The sequence below is a fragment of the Marmota flaviventris genome, chromosome 14 (assembly GCF_047511675.1).
Source record: "Marmota flaviventris isolate mMarFla1 chromosome 14, mMarFla1.hap1, whole genome shotgun sequence".
Taxonomy (NCBI): Eukaryota; Metazoa; Chordata; class Mammalia; order Rodentia; family Sciuridae; genus Marmota; species Marmota flaviventris.
The window spans coordinates 18,025,670-18,051,627 of NC_092511.1; the positions used below are offsets into that span (position 1 = coordinate 18,025,670).

Below are 25,958 nucleotides of genomic sequence, written 5' to 3' on the forward strand. Positions count from 1 at the left end.
CCCTCAGTGGGATGGGCTGGCTGTGGAATAAAAGCTAAGAAAGAGGAGCTGACGATATAGCCCACTTGACAGAGTGCTTGCTTGGCATGCCCAAGGCTCTGGGTTCAGTCCCCAGCACCACTAAATAAATTAAAAAAAAAAAAAAAAAAAGCTAAGAAAGAGGAAATAGTGAAAAAACTGGAGGACATGGAAAGTAATTTTAAAAAGCAGGGGCTGGACAGACCAGCCCATCTTAGGGATACAGCTTCTACACGACCCTCCAGTGGTTCACAGTGGCTCCCCGCAGGGGTCCTGGGCTGAAGCCCACCACAGTTTCCTTGTAGTGGGAGGAAGGAAAGCAGAGTCTGGATAGAGATGATGTTAGCTGGGCCGATTCCATGAAGGAAGATGGTTTATTTCTGCTCATTTTCTCAATGACGTGAGGTCATCAGCTGATGGTGAGATGGGGTTTAGGGAAATCTAGAGGTTTGACCAAAGAATGGAATCCAGTATTTTCTAAATCACAACCATCTCAGTATAAATTACTACTCCAAGTCTACTGACCTCGGAAAGCAGGACCATTGGGGGTCCTTCCATTCATATCATGCATTGGTGACCTGCTCCATCCACGCTGTGGCTGGCTCTGTCCCTGGTATTTCCATGTTTCCGAATCTAGATTGCTGGGAGCCATTAGCCAAGTAGGTATGACAATTTCCTTGCCAGCGTACCCCATGTTGCTTAGTGGAAGGACTCGTGGAAATAGGACATTTTGCAGTGACATTGCATGTAGGTGACCTTGCTCAAGGACCAGGGCGGTTCCAGGTTTAGGGCGTTCCAGGTTTAGGATAATCGGGTTTAGGGCGTTCCGGTTTAGGTTCCAGGTTTAAGGTTTAAGATTATTCCTCCTGGGAATAGGGCGTATCCTGCTGCCTGAGTTCCCCTTGAGTTTTCACGGGATTCAGACAGTATTTTTTGGGAGACAGAAGCCCAGTGGGGGTGGATTTGGGCAGAGAACGTGGATTTCCCCAGAACGTGATTGTAGACGGCTGGTGTGAGTTCGGGAATAAAGAGTTGCTGTTTGAATCTACAAGCTGTGTGGTGGCTCGTGATTGTGTGCCCAGCCAGACTGCGGCATTTGTGCCCAGCCAGACTGCGGCACTAGATAGAGCAAGGCAAGGCGGAGGCAGGGGACTCAGGAGACCTGCCTGCAAGATTAATCTCTCAGCTCTGCCAGGACTAGGCTTCAGGGGCCTCCGCTCAGCTTAGTTGCTTGTACTACCGCAAGCCCCTCGCCACTGCAGCACACTCAACTGTTCCCTTTTGTCACCTTCCAAAGGTCTCAGCAATCAAGGAGCATACAGTGGGAAGGGGACACAAGACAGCTGTTTTAGGAATTTACCTGCAAGCAGGAATCCTGCAGGTGAGGACTGAGGAAAGCCCACACATCCTGTTCTATCTCTAAGGAAAACATCTGCAATAATTTTTTTTTAATCATTCGTTTTTCAGCTCAATGCCTACAGCAATTAAGAAATGGCAATACCATGGATGGACAGTTATTGCAAAGGTATTTTCCCCAGAAATTAAAAAATGTTGCTGAAACAATTCACAATAGCTAAATTGTGGAACCAACCTAGATGCCCTTCAGTGGATGAATGGATAGGGAAACTTTGGCACATACACACAATGGAACATTACTCAGCATTAAAAGAGAGTAGAACCATGGCATCTGCAGGTAAATGAATGGAGCTGGAGAATATCATGCTAAGTGAATCAAGCCAATCCCAAAAAAGCAAAGGCCGAATGTTTTCTCTGATATGAGGATGCTGACTCATAATGGGAGGAATGGAGGAGCTTTAGATAGGGCAAAGGGGAGGGAGGGGAAGGGGGAAGGGAGGGGGCAAGGGGGTAGGAAAGGTGGTGGAATAAGATGGACATCATTCCCCTAAGTTCATGTATCAGACATGAATGGTGTGAAAATACTTTGTGTACAATCAGTGTCTTGAAAAATTGTGCTCTATATGGATAATATGAAATGATTTGCATTCTGCCATCATGTATAACAAATTAGAATAAATTTTAAAAATGAATACATTTTAAAAAATTTTTGCTGAAAGGTCTAATAAAAATGATAGTGATCTTATTGAGTTCCTGTTTATTGTTTCTAAATTAAGGTATGTTTCCTTTGGTCAGGCACCCTTAAAATCCACGTCCACATATCCTCCCCAGGTTTTTCCAGTATTCTCTAGAGAACTGAAAAGTTCATCGTGACTGCTCACTTGCTGATTGGCATTCGGAACATCACCCTGGGGCTCATGTGGAGTTTCAGTCCTCGTCATGGTAAAGCACAGGACACAGTGCAGGGGAGCAGAATTTAGCCTTCCTTAGGCAAAGGGGATCTTTTTAAAGGACTTGAAGAATTATCATATCTGCTTTACTGATGTATAAATAGAGGCACAGAAGGAAGACGTCATTTGCCAAAGGTCGCCTGGCTAGTAAGGGAAGAAGAGAGGTGAACACAGCAGGGCAATCGAGGTGGTACGACACTACAGCAGCAGTCAGTGGCGCTGCTGAAATCAGACATCCCTGGTATGTGGGAAACAAGGGGCTTCTGAAACCCCCTGCAGCATACAGCTGGGTTTACCTGAAACTGCCAGATTTTCATTTTCTGTAAATATTTTATGCCTCCAGCCTGCATAGTGTGGTACCAAGCAAGAATTTACAATTATTCTTACAAATCACTCACAGATATTAAGGAAAACAGAAACAGAAATAACAATAGACCTGAGAAAACTAGATGATGAAAATCCAAATTATGAAATAGGAGGGAGAGCAGGAGACTAGGAGGAAAGACAGATGATGGCTTTGGCTGCAGGGGACAGAATGCACCGACCAAGGGCTTTCCCCATGCTGAGGGTCACCCTGCACTGCAGAGGCAGAGGCAAGACCCCCAGCTCCCAGCATCCCGGGACCCAAAGAATCTCATGGCCAGACATTTGGCTGCAAGAGTCTGCTCCTGTGATGGTGGTAGAAGAACGACACGGACAGCCCTCTGGCTGCCTGTCTCTGTTGGCCAAGGAGAAGAAAAGCTAAAGGAACTCAGGAAATCCCAGGTTACAGGGAAAATCCTACCAGCGTGGGGCACAGTCCCAAGGGTCTCTTTCACTAAAACTTCCCGCAAATAGTTAGTTTGGAAAACACTTACTTCATTCACAGACGAGTCATCAAAAACGAACTGGCACGAGGTCCAGAGAGAACATAAAACACAGCAAGGAAACAAGTGGGGGAGGGGATGACACAAACACCCACCAGATAGAATTCATGATCAAACAGTGTGCCATGATTCAAAAAACTAAGCAGAGTTCTCTACTACAAGAGATTCAAAACAGCATTATTCCGAATCGCCAAAATGGAGACAATCAAATGTTCATTACTGATAAGTAGGTAAAATGAAATGTGTTATATCCATAAAATAGAATATTATTTGGCAATAAAAAAGAATGGTTTTGTTTTTGCACTGCTGGGGATACAACCCCGGGGTTGGAGCATACTAGGCAAGTGCTGCACCACTGAGCTGCCTGGCCCAGGCCTCTCTCTTCTTGAAAAAAAAAGATTAGATCATGAACGTGGGTCGAGACACCTCCAAAAAATATATAGTAAAAGGACTCAATGGGAACACTGACTCTGTGAACTGTAAGAAGAGACGCCCCCCCAAAAAAAGTGGTCATGGTGATGGGACGGAATTAAAGTGTTATGAACACTGCTACAAATTAGGAGGGGAAGAGGAGAAAATCATAAAAATATACCAGTTTCCTTGCTTTTCACAAATGATATTTGAACCTGTTAAATCAATAATGTAATAGTTGGTCTATACCCAAATGACTTAAAAACAGCATACTACAGTGACATAGCCACATCCATGTTTAAGGCAGCTCAACTCACAGTAGCCAAGCTATGAAAACAACCTAGGTGTCCTTCAGTAGATGATGGATAAAGAAAATGTGGTACTTGTACACAGTGGAATATTACTCAGCCATAAAGGAGAATGAAATTATAGCATTTGCCAATAAATGGATGGAATGGAGAATATCATGCTAAGTGAAGTAAGCCAATCCTGAGAAACCAAAGGCAGAATGATCTCTCTCATTTGTGGATGCTAACCCCAAACAAGGGAGTTGGACTGGAAAAGGGAAACGAAGGGAAGGAAGAGAAGGAGGGAATAGGAGAGAGTAAAATCAACTGGTCAGAACTTTCCTAGCCTTGTATTTGCATCCATGACCAGGCAAACCCACATGATGGGCAACCTCAAGAGTGGGATCCTAAATAGAATAAGTATGCTCTATGTATCATTCTGCCAAAATGCCTTCTACTGTCAGGTACAACTAAAATAAAAATTAAAAACTTAATAATGTAATAGAAAATCAACTGGACCAGCCCCTGAGCCCAGCATAGAGCTCCTTCTTTAGGGTGGGAAAGACCCGGACAGAGCTGCCGGCTACCTGGAGCTAGCTTGCAGACTGCGGGAAGCTTGATCCCATCAGGGGCGGAGGTGGTGTTGCTGGGGGCGTTATAGGTCCTTCCTTTATTCCCCCCACCCCATACCAGGGGTTGAACCCAGGGACACCCTAGCAGTGAGCCCCATCCCCAGCCCTATTTATTTATTCATGGTACCAGGGATTGAACTCAGGGGCACGCAACCACTGAGCCCCAGCCCCAGCCCTAGCCCTATTTTGTATTTTATTAGAGGCAGGGTCTCACTGAGTTGCTTAGTGCCTTGGTTTTTTGCTGAGGCTGGCTTTAAACTCGCGATCCTCCTGCCTCAGCCTCCACAGCCGTTGGGATTACAGGCGCGGGCCACCCTGCGCGCCCGGCCCTTTTTATTTTTTCATTTTGAGACAAGGTCTCGTTAAATTGCTGAGCCTGACCTCGAACCTGTGACCTCCGGAGGCGACCTCCTGCCCCGGCCTCCGCAGGCGCGGGGTCGCGGGCTGCGCGGCTCCCTGGGCGGGCGTTAGAGGCCGCCTCGGGCGCGCGGGTTCGCGCACCCCAGCCACCGGCGGCCTGCGACCTCCTGGCGCCGGACCAGGACACTGCCCAGGACCAGGCGGGCGCGTGTGGTGGGACCTGCGGCCGCTGGAGAGGGGCGGGCGAGGACCCGGGCGTCCCTAGTTTGCCTCTTCTCCCCCGAGGACTCCGGTCTATGGCTGCCACGTCCAACTACGCTGAACATTTCAGTCCAGAGAACTTAAAAAGATGGCCCCAGCCCGAGTCCGTGCCGCTCATGGAGGTGAGGCGCCCATCAACCGCCGGGGGTGGCTGGACACCTGGCCGGGCTGGGGGAGGCCGGCGGGGGGAGGCCAGCTGCCCCGCAGGGGTTCCCGGGCAGTTCCTCGCACCCAGGTCTGGTAAGGATTCCCTCGTGAGCACAGCGTGGTTGTCTCTACCGCCCTCTGATTGGCCTCCTTGTAAGGAAAGTTCTGCCTATTTTCTTGCCCATTTCTTTAACAAACAAAAAAGGTGGTTTAACAACCTGACCCAGAGCCGGCGCGGTGCACACTCCTGTAATCCCAGAGATCTGGGAGGCCGAGGCAGGAGCATCTAAGGGTCGAGGTCAGCTTTAGTATGATTTAGAGAGACCTTGTCTCAAAATAAAAATCCAAAGGGCTGCGGATGTGGCTCCGGGGTTGCGCCCCTGGGCTCAGCCTGCCACACAGCACAACAGACAGTGTGTGTGACATCTGCTTCCTCCTCCTCAGGGGTGGCTGGGGGGCGGGGGGGGGGGGTTCCCAAGACAGTTGTCAGATTTCTACTTCTCCAAATAGAATGATTGATTCTAAATTTATAGTTTAGTATCGGGAAACGTGTTTGTTTTACATACGTTTTCAGTTTCCTTCTTAAAATAAGTCTGAGAAGGCTTTGAAGTGAGATTCTGTTTACACTATAAAGAGCATTTTTTGGAGATTATCCAACTAGCTGTTCAAATATCATTTTAGATTTCACATGAAGATATGAAACTATGGATAAAAATAAAGCTCTCCTTTCTGAGATTTCTTTATTTACAGATGGGGTATTTTGATTTGGGGTTTAGTTGACTTTGATGCAAAAGTGGCAGGAACAGAAAGAAGAACCAGAGATGGAATAACAACATTTTAAGAACCTGTATGATTTTTCACTAGAGAAAATTATTCCAGGTATCTCTTCCAGATGCTGGTGGGGTTGTTTTTTTTTGTTGTTGTTTTGCTTTGCTTTGTTTTTACTGGAGGTTGAACCCAGGGGTGCTTAACTAATGAGCCACATCCCTAGTCCTTTTTATTTTTATTTTGACACAGGCCCTTGCTAAGTTGCTGAAACTGGTTTTGAACTTGTGATCCTCCTGCCTCAGCCTCCCAAGTCGCTGGGATTACAGGCGTGGGCCACAGTGCCAGGCTCAGAGACTGGCTTTTTATTGCCCTTTCATTTTTCCTCCTTAACAATATAGGAATCAAAACTGCAGACCAGTTTATACTTATCCAAACGAAAAAGCCCCACAGTGAAGATTTAAAGGCATCAGCTTCACTCAAACTCATAATGGAAACAGAAAGTCCCTCGTGTGAGACAAGGTCTGTAAGAAGTCAGAAGCTGGGACAAGTAGCTTGGAGACTCTAGATGTTGCTCTCAACAGAACTTCCTGTGTTTTTGACCTATGAAGTGACCTTTCAGAAGTTAGGAGACGTCAAGGGCCCTTTAAAACATACCTAATAAATGAGTACCCGAAAAGAGGCTTCAATTTGTACAGGATCCCTTTAATTAGTAAGCTTCTTGGTACTTAAAAAATGACTTAATGGTATGATGTCAAGGGTTTTTAAAAATATTTTCAGTTGTGGATGAACACAATGCCTTTATTTTATTTATTTTTTAAATGTGGTGACGAGGATCGAACTCAGTGCCTCACACATCTGGGCAAGCGCTCTACCTCTGAGCCACAACCCCAGCCCTGATGTCAAGGATTTGTCTCAGAGTCATCTGGGTGGAGGGCGGAAAATGAGTAGGGATTTAGATGACATGAAATTGACTGTGAGTTGATCATTGATGAACCTAGATGATGAGTTTTCACAATCTTCCTTAATAAAAAGTTACACACTATGCTTTGAGGTGCAGCCATTAGATTTACACTAAAGCTATGGGTAACCTACACTGAGACTTGTCATTCTGGTTTGTTTCTTCAGGATTAACCTCCTCCTCTCCAATTCTGTAATTTTAGGTATTAGCTAGAGAAGACATTGATGAAGCTGTACATGCAATATTATTTCGAGAAAATTATGTTGTGAAGGTAAGCGCTGGCTACAGACTGTGTGTTCTAAGTGTGCTCTGGGGGAGCAGGAGGGATGCAGAGAGCATGACCGAGAGCTGGTGTCACCCTGTGTTAGTCGGGTTTCTTCACTGCAACGAATACCTGAGATAAACCACTTAAAAAGAAGAAAGGTTTATTCTGGCTCCCAGCTTCAGAGGTTTTAGTCTGTGGTCACTTGGCCCCATGGTTTTGGGCCTGTGGCAAGGCAGAACCTCATGGTGGGGAGTGCATGCTGAAGCAGAGTTGCCCATCTCACAGCAGCCAGGAGGCAAAAAGAGAGAGGAAGGGGCAGGGGTCTCAATCTACCCCCCAGTGACCTACTTCCTCCAGTAAGGCCTCGCCTCCACCACCCCCAATAGTGCTGTCAGCTGGGACGAGCATTCAACTCTCTGGGATGACTTACTGTCCAAACTGTAGCACCGCGTCAAAGAGACTCATTTTGCAGGGAGAATGAGGCTCCTCTAATTCACTCCTTATACTGCAGAGACCTGAGATTGTGCCACCTCCTTGCAGGATCACTAAGAGTCCTGAATCCTGTTTGTGTCTGAGGGATTGTTCTAACTGCTCCCCTTCTTTGTCCTAGGACTACATAGAAATTCTTTCCTCCTGAAACTTGCCTCCTCCTCCTGTATCTCCTAAAATCACCAAAACGAATTAGTATTCAAGAGTAACGATCCATCATCACTATGGAATTAGTAAACTTAAGGGGGGTTGATCTTAGTGAGGGGGATTGAAATTGGGAGTTCTAATAATACTTTGACATTTGTATTGTGGTTTGCAGTTGAAGAAAATACACATATGTTCTCATTTGGGCATCAAAGGTGGTAGGTGGGAGTAGCCTGTTTATAGATCGGAATGAGGTGTCTAAACAAATTTGGTTCTCTTTTTTGCTCTCCCAATTTAGTCACAACCTTTTCTGATGATAAGGGCTGGACATGGACTGGGTAACCAGAAAATGTTTTGAAATCCTTAAAAAGAAGCAAAAAAAAAAAAAAAAAAAAAAATTGGTGAGTTAGAAACAGTTTAATCTGGTTAATGAGTTAAATGCAGGTCAGTATGAAGGCACGGTGTGCCTTAGGACTGTTCACGACTTCTTCCTGCTCCGTGCTCTCAGGATCTTGTGCTAGGACTTGGCAGCCAGAATGTGGTGGATTGCTCAGGAATAGAGACAAGTGTGTCTTCCCCTCACCCTATATTCAAATCCCCATAAATGGAAAATTTCTTAATAATTTGTTTTGTTTGTATTCAATAGAGATTGGATACATATTTTCAGCATCTGGATACTTTTAAGGAAAGAAGAAAAGAGATGTTACACAGAAAATGGATTATGAATGTTGCAGAGCCCATTCAACAGAGAATTATGGGAAAAGTAACTTCAAATAGAGGAGCTGAAAAAACAAAGCGAGAGAACTTTGAATGTTTTTTAAAATCCACAGATAAAACGGTACCGAGTTTTTTTTTAATAAATGTCAGTTTTTTCTATTTTTCTATCCATAATATTTCTTAATATTTTCCATTCATCTCATCATACTCACATTTGCCTGATGGTGTTTATAGCTGCAGTGGGGGAGGCGCTAGTGACTCTTCTCCTCCCTGTTCTTTGATCAGGAAGCAGTGGGTCCCCGGGATCCCCTACCCAGCTTTCCCATAGCTCTCATTAGCCAGGACTGGGTCATGTGTCCACGCAGGGTCAGGAGAGAGCCTTTCTAATATCTGTGGTCAGCCAGCCATTGATACAGGGCTAACAGTTCAGCTCTTCAGACTGGCTTTACAAAACAACATGCGTTTGGTTTCTTACTTTGAAGATGTTTTTTTCTTTTAACTTTTGAGGTCAGAAGTCTCCTTAGGAATTTAGGCCCACCTATTTGCAGTACCAAATTTGTCTACAGTATTTTCACTCTGTTTTTTTTTTGGGGGGGGGGTGAATACCAGGCATTGAACTGTGAGGGGCACGCGACCAGCGACCACTGAGCCATATCCCAGCCCTATTTTGTATTTTATTTAGAGACAGGGTCTCACTGAGTTGCTTAGCGCCTCGCCATTGCTGAGGCTGGCTTTGAACTTGCAATCCTTCTGTCTCAGCCTCCCGAGCAGCGGGATTACAGGCATGTGCCACCATATCCAGCCACTCTTCATTTTTTTTTGGTCCCCCTCCTTAGGTATTTACTGGAGATGTAGAACAGTTTAGTTGGGATGTCAGAGTGTTGAAGTGTATTTGTGAACAACATTTCTGATATATATGTTAAATACCTACACACTCTATGAGTGCACGATCAAAGTGCACAGTCTTAGTTATGTCCAGAAGTGAGATCATATACGTGTACCACAGGAAAGTCACTTCTCAAAAATAACATGTTGAAGTCCAAGTGATTTCAAGTGTCTGTGATTTAGTGTGAGCCACGTGAACTGGCGTGCACCAAAACATCTGCGCTCTCAGGTGAAATAGGCTGTGCGCAGCCTGTCTGGCCCTGTCACTCCTGTTGCCACACAGCTATAGAACCTTTAGAAGAGGGTGGAGTCTCAGCGCCACTTCATAGCAGGAAGAGTGGAGAGAGGTGGGTGTTTACCCAGGAGCTGGCCCGAAGGGGAGTAAATACTAAGTGTATGAAAGGCAGACCTGTGACTGATGGGCAGGCGTGTGAACTCACATCTGCACCAGGAAGTTACAAGGCAGAATCACCCTCAGTCTAAGGATAAACTTCCTCATGATTAAAATGACCCAAAGAGAGACTGCCTTGTGGAGCAGAAAGTTCTCAAAACAAGGCTCTTTGGTGATTTCAGACTAAAACTGAATGATTCCTTGTAAAAGATGGTGGACTTTCACTGCAGTCTAAATTTCTGCCAAAGCCTCTTATAACCCTTTGAAGCTGTGTGTTTATCTAAAAATGAGCATTTGGCTATTTGGTTTTTATGAATCTTGCAAACAGTTCTTGTACAGTGATTTGCTCTTAGGTGTGTTTTTTTCCGAAAAGAAATTGTATCTAGGGATCATTATGATGATCCTTTCTATAAGAAGAGAAAGAAACCAAATTATGGAAAAGCACGGTAGGCGTCTTTTATTTATTTATCCTTAGGAGTGCTGGAGTTGGGAAAACCTGGTCATTTTAGTGCTTCTGTGTGTGTGTGTTGGGAGGGAGCTCTGGGCTTCACACATGCTAGGCAAGTTCTCTATCACTGAGCTACCCCGCCCGCCCCCCCCCCTCCAGCCTGCGAGTTCTCAGAGTTATTCTCTATCCCTTTTCTAAATTCCAAATAAGCCTTTCCCTGACTATTAGAATAGGAACCCAAAGAACTTAGATGGTTGCATAATGTATCTGCGTGAGAAATTTGCTCTTTCATTTATTCATTTGTTCACTGGCCTCCAACAGAGGAAGAGAGGCCCGGGGACAGTGTGTACAGTGGAGCGTGACTTGTCACAGGATCTATACAGAGTCAATGGGACTCAGGAGGGTCCTCTCTGCAGAAGGTGTATGGGGTCGCAGGAAGGCTGCCCAGAAGAGCCAACAGTTGGAATCCTACTGACTGAGACTTCAGCTGCCTCTGCTACCAGTGAACCAGTTAAAACGGAGAGATGCAGGTTTTAGTTTTGCTCCTGGGCAGCAGAATTAGCCACCAGATATTGCTGTTAGTTGTGGGTTTTTTTGTTTTTTTGTTGTTTGTTTTAATGATATGTCTCACCCTGAAGAGAGACGTGGTTTATTTTGCTTCTTGCAGAAACCCAAGCCAGATCAGGTTCTTTTGGTCATGCGCTTTTTAGTGTGAATCTATCCCATTTATTGATTCTTGATTTTACTTCTTGTGCTTTAGGAGTCTTGTTAAGGAAGTCAGGGCCTCTGACATGATGGAGATTTGGGCCTGCTTTTTTTTCTATTAGGTGCAGAGTCCTGTCTGTGATGCTTGGTGCGGCACCTAGACCCTCGGGCCCAGCATTGGGTTAAGTGTTGTGAGGAACTACAGGGAAAAGCCCAAGGCTTATAATCAGGAGGAGAGAAAAAAATACCTTATAAAATGGCCTGCGAACGTTCCCCTCTGCAGCGGCTTCCCCAAGGGCCTCCTTCCTCCTCGGTGGTTGGAGCGCTCCTTGTGCTCTTGCAGTGTCCTGAGCTGGCTTCTCTCAAGACTAGATTGTCACTGTGTGTGACCTGTCTGTTCTAGACTGAGAGAGCCTTCAGGACAAGACCTGACCTGGGCATGGCGTGTAGTGGCCCAGCCACAGCAGGACTGAGCCGGAGGGAGCAGGCCACCTCCTTCCCTCTGCTCCATGGAGGCAGCTGCTGTCTACTCTCCCCGGCTCTGTGGACGGGGGTGCTCCTGGGCCTCTGTTCTCAGGGTACACAAAGGCCTGGAATGCTTTGCCCAGGTGTGAACAGCCTAATACTAACGCATTTTGGGTCTCAAAGTGTGTCACTTTTTTTGCAGGCTCCAGTCCCTCCGTTTTGTGGTCCTCTGCTGCGAAGACAGCAAAAGGCAGAGGAAGAGGTCAGAGCCAGCCGTCGATATGAGACAGGTGCTCTGGGGTCAGGGACTTCAGGCTTAGAGACTGCTAATTGTCAAATGATGCTCCAGCCCAAGACCCACTGGGGCTGTTTTTAAGAGTGTTGACTTAGATGTTTTATTTTCCTACAGGAAAACAATACTTCGCCAAAGAGCTCAAGGAAACCAAGGACAGACTGCACGCCAAATGGCCCCGGTTCATTTTCACTCTGCAAAACGTGATTCCGAAAGAGTCTCAAAAAGCCTCTGGGGTACCCAGGAAAAGTAAGGCATTCAGGTACGGGGAGAGCACCCAAATGAACAAGCAAATGCTTGTTGCACCTGCAGTTTAGGGTACTTCCTAATGTAAGTTTTGTAGCTAGTCATTTTTTGTTTTTTAGTGACTTATGGTTTTCTTGTTTTTACTATCATCACCTTTGTGTTAGGCAGTATATGTAGAGAACAGCATGAAACACAAATAACTTAACAGATCCCAAATAAAATGAAGATATTTAAAAATAAAAGGCTAACTAGTATTCCACTGTGTATCTATACCACAGTTTCTTTATCCATTCATCTATTGAAGGGCATTTAGTCTGCTTCCACTGTTTAGCTATCGTGAATTGAGCTGCTATAAACATTGAAGTGGCTGCATCTCTGTAGCATGCTGATTTTAAGTCCTTTGGGTATAGAGGAGAGGGATAGCTGGGTCAAATAGTGGTTCCAATCCAAGTTTTCTAAGGTATCTCCATACTGTTTTCCAAACTGGTTATACCATTTTGCAATCCCAGCAATGAATCAGTGTACCTTTTCCCCCACATCCTTGCCCGCACTTATTGTTGCTTGATTTTTTGATAATTGCCATTGTGACTGGAGTGAGATGAAATCTTAGAGTAGTTTTGATTTGCATTTCTCTAATTGTTGGAGATGTTGAACATTTTTTTCATAAATTTGTTGTATATCTTCTTCTGTGAAGAATCTGCTCATTTTTTTAGCCCATTCATTGATTGGGTTATTTGTTTTTTTTGGTGTTAAGTTTTTTGAGTTCTTTAGACATCCTGGAGATTAGTGCTCCATCTGAGGTATGTGTGGTAAAAATTTGCTCCCACTCTGTAGGCTCTCTCTTCACTTCATTAATTGTTTCTTTTGCTGAGAAGAAGCTTTTTAGTTTGAATCCATCCCATTTATTGATTCTTGATTTTACTTCTTATGCTTTAGGAGTCTTTTAAGGAAGTCAGGGCCTCTGACATGATGGAGATTTGGGCCTGCTTTTTTTTTTTTTTTTTTATTAGGTGCAGAGTCTCTGGCCTAATTCCTAGGTCCTTGATTCACTATGACTTTTGTTCTTTCTTTTCTGAAGCAAATCTTTCCTAGAAGAATTTCTAGGCCTCAAGTTGTATCATTTATAAATACTTCAGTATATCCTTCACAACTAGTAAACAAACAAAAATCATTTTTATAATTTTCCTTAGTGTGTTTTTGCTTATGGGGACCCTTTCAGCTTCTATTAGCTTTAAAATGCTTACTTATCCTTTATTTTTTCTTTTTAACATAATACATTTTAGTTTTCCAGAAAATTTTATGTTCACATAAAATACTGAGACAGTTCCTTTATATCCTCTGTCCACAGATACACGTCTCCCTCCACTGTGGACACCCTTTGCCACAGTAGTGCATTACAATCAATGAAAGCACATTGACATAATCAGTCCATGATTTATGTGACAGTTCATTTTTGGTGGTGTACCATGTTATGGGATTTAACAAAGTATAGTGATGTGGAGCTCTCATTGCAGTATCTTACAGGATAGTTTCACTATACCCCAAATCATCTGTGCTCTATCAATTTATCCCTTGCCCCATTCTCAGCAACCACTGATCTCTTTACTATCTTCATAGATTTTTCTTTTCCAGAGTGTCATATGGAATTATATAGTAAATAGTCTTTCAGATTTCATCTATCTATCTATCTATCATCTATCTATCTATCTATCTATCTAATACTGAAGATTTAACCCAGGGGTGCTTTACCACTGAACTACATTCCCAGCCCTCCTCCCAATTTTTTTCTATTTTTGTCCAGATTTTTTATTGGTGCATTATAGTTGTGCATAATGATGGGTCCCCAGTCCTTTTTTGTTTTTAAATTTTGAGACAGGGTCTCACCAAGTTGCTTAGGGCCTCACTAAGTTGCTGAGGCTGGCTTTGAATTTCTGATCCTCCTTCTTCAGCCTTCTCAGTCACTGGAATTACAGTGTGCACTATCATACCTGGCTTACCTTCATTTAAAAAAAATTTTTTTTTAGTCGTAGTTGGACACAATACCTTTGTTTTTATTTATTTATTTTTATGTGGTGCTGAGGATTGAACCCAGGGCCTCACATGCACTAGGCAAGCGCTCTCCTGCTGAGCCACAACCCCAGCCCCCACCTTAATTTAAAAGAAAAAAATTTGTTTGTTCTTTTTAGATATACATGACAGTAAAGTCACCTTCATTTATAAAAGCATGTTTTTACACAATAAAGAATACTAGGTTGGAAGTTATTTTGTTTTAACATATATCCTGTTGTCTTTTAATTAAGAAATCAAGTGCCAGTCTTACTGTTGTTCTTTTCAAAGTAATTTATCTCTTTTCCCTGGATACTTTTAGGATTTTCTCATTCTTTGATTTTTTTTTTTTTTTATAGTGTTATGGGATGTTTCCAGATGTGGATTTTTTTTTTTCTACTTGGAATTCATGGTGTGTCTGTAGATTCACGTCTTTAGCTGATTTTGGAACGTTCTGAGTCATTTTCTCTTTGATTGTTACTGCTGCTATATTCTCTCTCTCTTCTCTTTTGGGTACTCCAGTTAAACATATTTTAGATTTTCTCACTGTGACATTTTTTGGCTCTTACTTTTCTTGTGAATTTTCTATTCTTTTTGTCTCTCCATATTTGATTCTAGATTTTTAAAAATGTCTTTCATTGTATCTGATAATCTGTTGTTAAACCCATCTGCTGAGTTCTTATTTTGTTGTGCGGTTCTAGAATTCCTGTTTGGTTCTTTTCATAGGAAAACGTTCTGAAGAGGTCTGTCTGTGCTCAGGGGTCTGGAGAGTCTCCACCCTCACTCCACTGGGGAACCTAACTCAAATACGTTGCTTGACTTGCCCGCTGTGGGAGGAGATGTTGAGAACAAGATTAAATGCCTAACTGTGAGGACAGCTACCAGGTCCCAGGAGGAAAAATAACCCACCAAAGATCCTCAGAGCACAGAGGAATCAGTTTCTACCCTGGTACTTGAAATGCTCCAAGAGAAGTGTGGAAGCAGGGCTTAGCTGGAGATTGTCAGCTCAGTCCGGAAAGCCTGTCCCCTTTCTGGAATTGTTTCCACAGACATCCAATGGTTTTACAGTTTTGAGTGTTTGGGGTAGGTTTTCTGGTTCCCACTAGTTGTTGCAGCAGAATGCAAATTTGGACACTCACTACAGAAGTGGAAGTGTCGTGGTGCTGGGGTTCAAACTCAGGGCCTTATACACATTCTAGAAAAGTGCTCTATCACTGACCTGCATCCTCGGCCCTTTTTAAAACCATTTTTATTTGAACATTAATAATAACCTAACTTCTCATCAAAGGCATTCTCTTTCTCTCTCCTCTTCCTTTCCCCTCTCTGGCTCCCCAGCCTCTGATGTTGCAGCGCCTCAGCTGGTCCTGCTTCTTTAATCTGGTCTCTTCCAGTCGAGTCTCTGCCTAACAGCTTGAGTGATGTCTCAGGAGCAATCAGCTGAGAACTCTCTGTAGCTTCCCATAACCCTCTCAAACATATGCAGTCTCCTTAACAGGCACATGAGGTGCCATCTGGGCCCTGACATCCTTTCTGGCTTCATCTCAAAAATCCCTTTTCCTTAAAGAAAAGAAATACATATTATCCACAGGAGTCTCTGGTCAAGTCTGCATGTTTATAGCTCCTGACCCTTGGGGTCATGCCCAAGGTGTCCTTGCTCTATCACTGGCCACTTGGGTGCCGCAAGAAAGTCCCACAGTAGCATGGCCCACCCTCCCAGCAGCCAGCCCCTGAGGGCAGGGCTGTGTTCCCAGTGCTCAACTAGAGAGTGGTGGAGGATGAGTAAACGGAGGGAGAAAAGAGATGGGGGTGGGTTACCTGCAGCCTTTTGGTGACAGCCCTCTGGGTGCCTCACACAGCTGACCAAGTAAGAAAGGACTTAAGCACAAGGTGGTTAGATGAGTCAGAAGCAGTTTGATAAACAAAGAACATAATCCTTCTCAAGTTAAAGAAATGGGGGGCAGGGGAGGTACATATGTTAGAAAGCACCAGCATATTGTGAAAGACAGGCCAGAAAGCCAGACTGCTTGAGGGACAAGAGATCAGTCCCTTCCTTTTGGGGACGATGTGGTTTTCACTGTCACTTCTTCTTGTGAACCTGCTTAATTTCTGTTTCTCTGCGCGCTGCTTTCTCTGCAGGTGTAGGAAGCAGATGCTCCAGTTTTGCTGACTTTCGGGCTTGAGCACTGGAGGCTGTCTATTAATCCCTCATCACAACTCTCTCTGTGCCTCAGCCACAGCTGGAGAAGGGTCCCAGGACCCTGGCTTACCTGCAGACTGTGCCAGCAGGGGTGTGGGTGGGCAGAGAGACTGAGAGCTGTATTAGCCAGCTTCACATCATCACAGTGAAATACCTGAAGCAATTAGCTTACAAAGAGAAAAGGTTTACGTAGCTCAGTTTTCAAGGTTCAAGTCCAGGACGAGGTGGTCCCAACTGCTTTGGGCCATTGTTGAGGGAAGTACATCATAGGAATACTTGTAGGAGCAAACTGCTCACATCAGGAGTCAGGAAGCAGAGAGAGAAAGGAAAAGATCAAGGTCCCATGGTCCCTTTCAATGACATGTACCCATGACCTGTGACCCTCCCAGTAGGCCTCACAGCACCTCCCCATACTACCAACCTGGGAACCTAGAGTTTAAATAAGGACCTTTAAGGGTCTCATCCAATCCATAGCAGAGGGACAGCTACCACTGATGTCTCGATGGCTTTTCCTTTTTATAATGAACACAGAGTTCATTAAATTAATTCCTTAGAATGGTTCAGTTCAGTTTGTTCTGAGTTGAGATAATGTTTCTTCTTTTCTCCAAAGTCCTGAAAGGCCTATCTGTATGGTAAGGAGAAGACGACCGACCTCAGTTAGCTTGCTTTTGAAAGGCAGTTCCGTTTCTCCCAGCTCCGCAAGAGCAAAGAGGCTGAGAAGAAGGGTCTGGTGAGCGAGACCTGGGGCAGGGCCTGGCTGGCAGGATTTGGCAGCATCCCCAAGACAGTATCCTCCACCTCAAAAGCAGAGCCCCCAGCAAGGCCTTCCCTCAAAACTAGGCTCCTGGGGGCAGAGGAGGCAGTAGCCCAGGAAAGGGGCAAAGAGGAGGCGGCAGAAGGGGACAGTGACTCCATGCACAAGAACCAGTGGGGCTGCCTCGACTTGGAGCTGCTGCTGGGGGGGGCACTCTGGGTGGGAAAGCCTTGGGTCATGAGGCTCAGATAGTGGCAGATGTGGGACCTGGGACCCCACTTTCAAGAGACCCTTGGCAGAAAGGAGCTGTCCTCTAAGGTGGTCTCAGCTCTTTTCCATGAGTCTGCGTCCTCCCACCATTTTTCTACCACTGATCACTTCTCACATCCAAGCCTGACCAAAAATCTTGTTTTCAGTTCAGTCACAATAATTGGGGATTTTTTGAACTGAAATTTATACAAAAAGGGGTAAAGCGAAATGAGATTTTAAATATCTAAGAGGTCTTTTATTTTACCTTTATTTTCTTTTAGTGGTGCTGGGATTGAACCTAAGGCCTCGTGCATGCCAGGAGAGCTGCCCCAGCCTTAAGAGGTGGTTTATATGCAGGGATTTTGCCATCAGTTTTCCACCCAGTGCTCACGGTTTGCTGGGCACAGCAGCTCCTGGCCTGCACCCCCCATCCCTCTCCCACAAGCCCTGAAGCCTGAGGTTAAGCCCCTGGGAAAGTGCCAGCGGTAGGCGAAGGGTCCAGGACCTGTTGTGAGTGGACAGCTGCACGTCTTTGATTTCTCCTTCCACCAGCCACATGCAGAGGGTCAAGGACCATCTCCTCTCTCCAGTTTGAAAACCTGGTTGGATATTTTGGGACCCACTTCTCCTCAGCCTGTTGTTCTCCCAGTCTCTCTGGAGTCAAATGAATTCTCCTTAGATGGCAGGTTACCAGACTGCTTTCCTCATCAGCTTTTTCTGAGCATAATTATATTTGAGAGCAAAGGAGCCCCTCCATTCAATTTTTTAAAATATTGAATGTGGGCGATGATTTCATGTACATACTAATATATCCTTCACTCCACATTGTTACTGTGTGTGTAGTGAGAACACTTAAGATCCACTCTCTCAGCAAGTTTCAGGTCCAGTTGTCCCTTGGTATCTGTGGGATTGTTTCTAGGATGCTCTGTGAATCCCACAGCATGTGACGCACGAGCCCCTTAGATAGACGGTGTAATTTTTGCATATACCCTATGCACATCCTCCTATGTACTTTAAGTCATCTCTAGATACTTAAGATGCCTAGATCAATATAAATGCACTTTTAAATAGTTCTGATGTATTGTTTAGAAAGTAATGATCAGGAAAAGAAGTCTAAATGTTCAGTACAGATACAGTTTTTCTCCCAAATATTTTTGATTAAATCCATGGATGTGGAATCCATGAATAGGGAGGTCCAACCGTAAATAATAGAGTATTAATAACTTAGTCACCATGCTGTACAGTGGGTCTCTAGAGCGTCATGACTAAAAGTGGACAGCCTTTGACCAAGGGCTCCCCCTTTTCCCACCTCTCACCTGACACCTGCTCTCTGAGTTCAACTTTTTTAGATTTCACACATCAACCAGTTTTTGCAGTGTAAATCTTTCTGGGATTGGCTTGTTTCATTGCGAATGATGTCCTCCAAGTTCATCCATGTTGTTACAAACGATAGGACTTCCTTGTCTTTACCAATTCACCTATCAATGGACACTTAGTTTATGTGTCTTAGCTCTTATGAATAATGTTGCAATAAACTTGGCAGTGAAAATATCTATTCAAGACATGGTTTTATTTCCTTCAAATATATATGCTCAGTTGTGAAGTAACTGGACGATATAGAGGTTCTGTTTTTAAATTTTGGGGAACCTCCATATTGTTCTTCATAATGGCTGTACCAGTTTATGTTCTACTGAAAGTGGACATGTGTTCCCTTTTCTCCATATACTCACTCACACTTGTTAATTTGACTTGTTGATAACTAACAACCTAACAGGTGTGATATGGTATCTTACTGTGGTTTCAATCCACATTTCCCTGATTAGTGATGTTGAACATCTTTTCTTATGGCTATTATCATTTGTCTTCTTTAAAAAAATATCTATTCACAACTCAGGAGGCTGAGGCAGGAGGATCATAAGTTCAAGGCCAGCCTCAGCAATTTAGTGAGGCCCTAAGCAACTTAGTGAGACCCTGTCTCAAAATTAAAAATAAAAAGGGATGTGGATGTAGCTCAGTGGTAAAGAATCCCTGGGTAAATATCCCAAATCTATTCAAGCTCTTTCCCATTTTTAAATTGAGTTCTTAGCTTTTCTGCTATTGGGTTGTATGATTTCCTCATGTATTTTGAATACTGACTCCTTATTGGCTATATGGTTTGCAAGTATTTTCTCCTATTCCTCATTTTTTTGGTTTCCTTTGCTGTATAGAAGCTTTTTGGTGTGATGACCCACTTGTTTATTTCAGATCTTCATGTGACTAGTCAGCTCTACTCTTATGGTAGCAAAGGTTATTTGCTGACACCAAACAGTAGATAGTGGTTTAAACACACAGAAGTTTGCTCTTGTTCGTGCCTAAGTATTGGGTGGGTGTGTCCGTAGACTGGCCCCCTTTCAGGACTCTTCTGATGGGCCTTTGTCATCTTCAGCACCTGGCTTCCAGGGAACTCATTCATGTCAACCATCAAGGGGAAGCAATTTGGGATGAGTTCTGCCCTAGCATACATGGGCCAGGCCTGAAGTGCGCACGTCACTCCTCTGATCTGTAGGCTAGGACCCAGTCACAGTTGTCCCTAACTGAAGGGTGCGAGGGTGCTGGGAACACCTGGCTGGTCTGAGCACAGTGGCAGGGGATCCCATGTGGACAGCAGGTCTCTGCACACTAAGGTCCACGCAGCTGAGGATGGAGATCTCACGGGAGAGCGGCAGAGAGCAGAGGAGACAAGCGAGGCAGGAGGCGATGCAGAGCCCCCCGAGACTCAGCTTGGCAGAAGGACCAGGTGTGGGGCAGGATTCTAGGTCCCTCTGCTCCAGTGAGCCTCCATGGCCTTACACCACACTCAGTCCTTCTCTTCTGTCACTAGGTTTTAGGGACCCGACAGCAGAGACCCCGCTCCTGGGCGGCTGGGGATCATGAACAGAGATGGGGGCCACAGCCCGTAGAAAGAAGAGTGATGACAGCCAAGGTCCTGGGGAAGCACCTGGCCTCCCTGCAGGGGATGGCCAGGCAAGGCCACCACTGGCACAAGGTAATAAAGCTTCACGGACTTTGGTCTGCCATGTCCTACAACAGTTAAAGTATTGGGAATATGGTTTCCCCCTCGAGGAGTGGAAGGATATTGCAAGAAATGTCCAGATAGTAGCACTTACTGTTTATGGAGCTCTCTGGTAATGAAACAGGAACCTTGAGTTGAGAATTTTAACAGCAAGATGGATTATTATCCCCTAATATTTGATGCTCAGAGAGGCACAGTGCTGGCTCGGGGCCAATATCCAGGTTTTACGAATAGTGTCCCACTCCAAGTCAGTCCCAGTAATGCCCCCAGGGGACACTCTCTCCTCTGACGCACTTGGTAACAAAGCCAGGTTGCTAAGAAGTGGATCCTCTTTAGGAAGGTGGAGTTACCCTTTGGCCAAGTGTCTTCCAGAGGATGATGGAGCTGCTGGGTGCATTACTGACGTGAATTATCCTCCAAGCCATCTTACTCAGATCAGGCAGGTGACTCTGTCCTAAATCTGCCCAAAGAACCTGACTTGTCTCAAGATGGAGAAATGGTACTAGTCACAGCTCATCTAGTGAGAATTAAAGTCCCCAGTAGTCCTGGGAAGAGGATTGTTCTGCAGTTACAGCTAAAAAACAAACAAACAAACCCCAGAGCTGGTTTTAAACCTGCCCGATCATTAGGGACATGGCAGGCATTCTGACATTAGCCCACAGTTAGTTCCAGAACCAACACATGCATTTTTCCAAACCTGAGAGACAGCCAGCAGTTTGCTTGCTCAGTGAGGCTGTGCTGACCCGCCAGACTTTGCTGTAAGTGAGCAAAATGTTCAGTTGTTCTTGTCAATTCCAAATGCTGTTTCTTCTTCTTTTTGTCTGTTTTATCCAATCATTGTCCAGGACCAATACATGGAATGAGTCAATGATGGATTAAAAAAATTTGAATATATTGAATTATATTTTCCATTGTAGCCAGTGAAGAAACTTTGCCCCAGGAACATGAAACACAGATTCACCAAAGTTACAATGGCAGAGTCAAGCTAGGCCTTGGGTCTCTTGGCCATATTGTCACCCCATCTTTGGTTTTTCCCCATTGTACCAGAAAAGAAATTTGGTTTCACTATCAGCAGCCTCTGAAATTACATTTTAAAAGTGTTTCATGTAGAAAATAAATCAAACTTTGAAAGATAACTTCATAAACTTTTATTTTTATTCTCTTCTGTACATATTGGCAATGATAAAGCTTTAAAGATGCATGTCCTATGAAATATGCAAACAAGGAATTTACATAAATAATTTATACTTCAGAAAATTAAAGTTGAAAAATATTTTCCACATCATTAGAATTCACAGTATTTAAAGTACATCAAGCTTCCCCCTTTATATTTCAATCTATATTGTCATAGCAGAGAATGATAAAATCTAGTTAGGAAGAAAAGGATCAAGTTTCTGTTTTTATTCAGTGCACGAGTAGACGCTCTATCAGTATCAGCTGCGGGAGCGCTGAGGCTGCAGCGTTTCATCCCAACCCTTCACCTCCTGAGTGCCGTGACCCAGCAGAGGTCACATGGTATGGAATGGTCCAGTGTCACCAAACCACTCCCCCTGGTAGACACATTCACCAAGTGGTAACATCTGTTGGTCTGATGCCTCATTTCCACATAATACTTTTATAGCCCTGAAAATGGAAACCTGGCATCTAAACACAGCTGAACATGTTAACACTAGTACAAGGCACTGTGCTGTGGGGTTTGTTTTTTTATAGGAAAGGTCATGTTTGCATAGATTGCTAGCGATTTAGTGTGCAATAAAATACAGGCCCCAGCTTGCATGGCTTTGTGATGGATGAAGCCGAGTGATGCTCCTCAGTCCCAGGAGAGCCCAGTCTTGAGGGCAGAGCCTCTGGTGCTGTCCTCCCCAATCCCCTAAGGGAGAGTTTTTTGTTCAAAAAGCTGAAGGTCAAAGCGGACCCAGACCTCCCCCGTGGGGACCTCGTGCAGCAGTAGTCGACGGGTTGTAGGGCCTTTGTTTTCCTGTTCTGTTTGAATTTTTGCCACTGGAACTTCAGTACGACCTAGGAAATCTGGTGAATAAACATCATGTAAAGGTCTAAAGTCTTTGTTCTTTATAAAACTATTAAATGCAAGGAAAAAAAAAGACTACCTCAAGAGAAGTGTCTAAAAGAGGTTCACAAAACTTTTACATCCAAAACAAGTAACTTCTTTTGACTTATGGCTGTTTGATACTCTGAATAGATGCATGTACAATGACAACAGATTTGTCTAAGGGCAGCTGCCTATTTGTAGTCCAAGTCTCTCTGGTCAGAGAACGTTCTACTCCTTCGGTATATCCCACAGGGTTTAGCTGGTGTGTGCAGATAGTGACTCTGGTCAAAGACCTGAAATGCATCTGACACCGTCCCCTCCTCCTGAGGAAGGGCGTCCACTGTGGCTAAAATGAGATGACACAAATCTGTCATTTCCCATAGTAGTCATGGGGTGTATGAATGGCTGAGCATCCTGGATACAGACCCTAAGTTCTAGAAAACTAGGAACATCTTTTGACCTCCAAGCCAAGTTATACTTACCATCTGGAGAAAAATGGTCTCTGTCAAACATAGTGAGACATAGCACATCTTGGTAAAGATCCTTAATAAAGAACTGGCAGTTAAAGTTCCACTTGGGATTCAGTGTGTCCTGGAGGGTTCTGGTGGTGTAGCTCTGGGAGCCCATGCTGATTTCGCAGTATGGATTACTCTTTCCTAAACAGAAATGAACCACAGACATGTGACGTCGTAGGTGAAATGCTTGACGAACAGAGCCGCCCTCAAGCAGAACCAGGTCTGCAATACTAGAGACCACCGCAGCAGGGCCACTGCCTGAAAGACCCCGTCTGCTCTGTGGTCTGGCAGTACAGCCTCTGTTCCCGAGCATGAAGCCTCATTGTAACCCTTGGAAGCGACTGTGAGCTCTAAAGCCAACCCCCCTCCCCATGAGCCTGGGCAATGCCAGTGCAACCTGCGTTGTGCGTTTCAGTGCAGAAGCGCTGAGGAAGGCAGGCATTGGTACTTAGTGGGGAACCAGAGTGACAATACTGGTCCAATAAGTGGATTATCACATCTCTGTGGCACTGGGAACACTGACTTTAAAAATGCATCCCATCATTCAGAGTGCAGAGGGTCACCAGCAAAGAGCAGGGCATTGCTATGTCTGTTGAGTGAAAGAAGCATTTACCATTTGGTTTACAGGCTTTTAATTCTGTGGCTTCAACAACATGCACCATCAGACGTCCAATGCCTGATGTCTTTTGAGAGCGGGCTACAAAAGAGGGAGATGAGTTATATTAATTTCTCTGTGCAGTGATGATGGGCTGTGAACCCTCAGTCTCTCCTGATACTTTTAAAAACATTTGATGCTGGGCATTGAACCCAGGGCCTTGTGAGTGCTAAGAACACCTCTACCACTGAGCTACACCCCCAGCCCTCACAGTCTGTCTTTCTAACCAGACATGAAACTACTCCAACCTCACAAGCTGTTGCACCTGGGCAGTGTTGTCTGACAGGAACGCATTACCTGCAGTCCCTGCCCCTCATCATCCTACTCATGCTTCACCACCCAGTCAATCTCATAGCTACCTCCCCGGCCCATTCCCTCCTCTGTGTATTCACTACTCTGATTTATGAGCATTCCACAGCCTACTGGGTCTGAGATTCTGTATAATATCTGTCTCCTCTGCCGAAGAGGAGCCATGTGGAACATAGACAGTTGTATTCATCCTTTATTAACCCTCAGTTACCTAGCAAGTAGTAATATTAACAAAGCAATAATGCATGTAATTTATTCAGCACTTCATAGCAAATAACATTGGATACTTACTCTGTTTTAAGCATGTGCTAGGTCTCTACATATATTTAAATTGCATAAAAACCTTATAAGGTAGCTCCCCATTTTATAGATGAGAAAAAAACTGAGGCTGAGAAAAGACCATAATGTACTCCATTCAGAGCTTTTAAGAAGCAGGGCCAAAATGAAAACATCAGGTACCAAAGTCTAAACCATTCACTGAAACTCCAATTAAATGTGCATAAACAGTATAGCTTAGTAGGCAGTTTGACTGAAGGTCTGGTTCTATTTAAGGAGGGACTCATAATACTTTTAATATGGAGAAAGATGAGTCAGTGGGCTCATCTTGATAAACATGAAGTTAAGTAGGTGTTAAGCAGGTTAGTATTCATAAACAGGATGCTTGGTGAGCTACTGATTTCTTTTTTAGCTCTAAGCATGTATGCCTTCTCTATAAGAAAGGTCCATCTCTCTCCACCTCAGAATGTGCCCTCAGTCCCCCTGAAGGCAGGGGCTGTCCTTACTCTTCTCTGTAGACTCAGTTACTTGCAGCACAGAACCTGACACAGAGTAAGTAATTGACACAGGTCTAAAGAACTGAACACATGGAATGCAGAATATATACAGATATCGACGGTAAGCAAAACTCAATAGAAAAATTTTGATTTACATCTTTGGCCAATTAAGACATCATTATATGCTTTATGAAATGATTCGTTGATTTTTCAATAGCAAGCTTTTAAAGTACCTCTAAAGTAACATTCAATTGGTGAAAGCCAGTTCACACGTCCCTTCAGGAGCACAGAACTTAAAAATAAGGGAAACCTGAATGAAAACACAAAGAGCTGCAACTGCAGTGCCAGGAGCCTGGCAGGAGGACTGGGCAGGCAGGAGGAAGTGAGGTGGGGACAGGGCACGGCAGGGGTGGATGGAGCCCTGGCCTCCACTGGGGAGGAGGCCAAGGGCAGGTCTGGGCACAGCTGGGACGGGTGGCCGGGAGGGGCTTGGCATTCACATGGAGGTGAGGGAGAGTGCCAGGGCTATGGCAGTTCTGGTCAGAGGGCCAGGAGTGGGGAGGCGCCACACTGAGCTGGTGAGGATCTGTGAACAGAGTGAGCACAATCACTGTGACCAATACGGAGCCTCAGTGGACATGAGGGAAGAGAGTTGCCTTGAGGATGCTGAGGGTCATGAAGACAGAAAAGTGGCTTAGGGGACTTAAGCAGAGCAACTGAGGACTCAAGTTCAGAGTGTGGTACAGGCGCAAGCCCAGTGGGGGCTCCAGGCTGGTTACGGCAGCAGGAAGGAGGCAGTGACTGACTTGGGTCTTGAAGAATGGGAAGAACACTGAAGTGGGTGAAGCCTTTCAGGTGGACAGGTAGCACGAACACGGAAGGCCTGACTGGGTGCCGTGAGTGGGTCACTCAGCAGTGGCACAGGCCAGGATTAGGAAATGGTGGGCGATGGGCTGGGCAGGAGGGAATGCTGGGGATGGGCCCTGAGTTTAGGATGAGAAATTTGTCTTCCATTTCAGAGGCAAAAGGGGAGGTACCTAAGTAAGGGAAGCATGCTAAGAGCAGCTCTGTAAACAGAATACTACAGAAATGAAGAGGATGGGTGGTGGAGGGAAAGGGAGCCTGGTGCTCTACCTGGCGGGAGACTGAAGGAAAGGCCCAGGCAGATGGATGATGGCGGAGAAGGACAGGCCTCAGCCGCTGATGAGATGAGAGGCTGGGGGGCAGGCAGAGGGCAGGTTTCAGTCTGGTGGTCAAGGGCAATGCTCCCATCCACAGAGCTTCTCAGGAGGGGGAG

The 25,958-nt window shown here is 44.9% G+C and overlaps 3 protein-coding genes across 6 annotated transcripts in view; 2 read left to right on the forward strand and 1 right to left on the reverse strand.

Moving 5' to 3' along the window:
• Fam228b (family with sequence similarity 228 member B) overlaps positions 1-1,841 on the forward strand; it is a 27,355-nt gene extending 25,514 nt beyond the window's left edge. The window contains exons 10-11 of the mRNA XM_071601379.1: positions 1,316-1,399; positions 1,486-1,841. Coding sequence (XP_071457480.1) covers positions 1,316-1,399; positions 1,486-1,595 — 194 coding nt within the window. The 3' untranslated portion in view covers positions 1,596-1,841. The remainder of the gene's footprint in view (positions 1-1,315; positions 1,400-1,485) is intronic.
• A 3,335-nt stretch (positions 1,842-5,176) lies between these two features.
• The window catches only part of Fam228a (family with sequence similarity 228 member A), a 29,389-nt gene continuing 8,607 nt past the window's right edge, over positions 5,177-25,958 (forward strand). Inside the window, exons 1-5 of the mRNA XM_071601385.1 lie at positions 5,177-5,263; positions 7,217-7,285; positions 8,559-8,750; positions 11,726-11,813; positions 11,933-12,077. Coding sequence (XP_071457486.1) covers positions 5,177-5,263; positions 7,217-7,285; positions 8,559-8,750; positions 11,726-11,813; positions 11,933-12,077 — 581 coding nt within the window. The remainder of the gene's footprint in view (positions 5,264-7,216; positions 7,286-8,558; positions 8,751-11,725; positions 11,814-11,932; positions 12,078-25,958) is intronic.
• The window catches only part of Itsn2 (intersectin 2), a 126,648-nt gene continuing 122,182 nt past the window's right edge, over positions 21,493-25,958 (reverse strand). For all 4 annotated transcript variants that reach the window (XM_071601381.1, XM_071601382.1, XM_027937896.2 and 1 more), the window contains 3 exons: positions 23,538-23,621; positions 22,892-23,065; positions 21,493-22,387 (listed from right to left, as the gene is read on the reverse strand). In XM_071601381.1, coding sequence (XP_071457482.1) covers positions 22,230-22,387; positions 22,892-23,065; positions 23,538-23,621 — 416 coding nt within the window. In that variant the 3' untranslated portion in view covers positions 21,493-22,229. The remainder of the gene's footprint in view (positions 22,388-22,891; positions 23,066-23,537; positions 23,622-25,958) is intronic.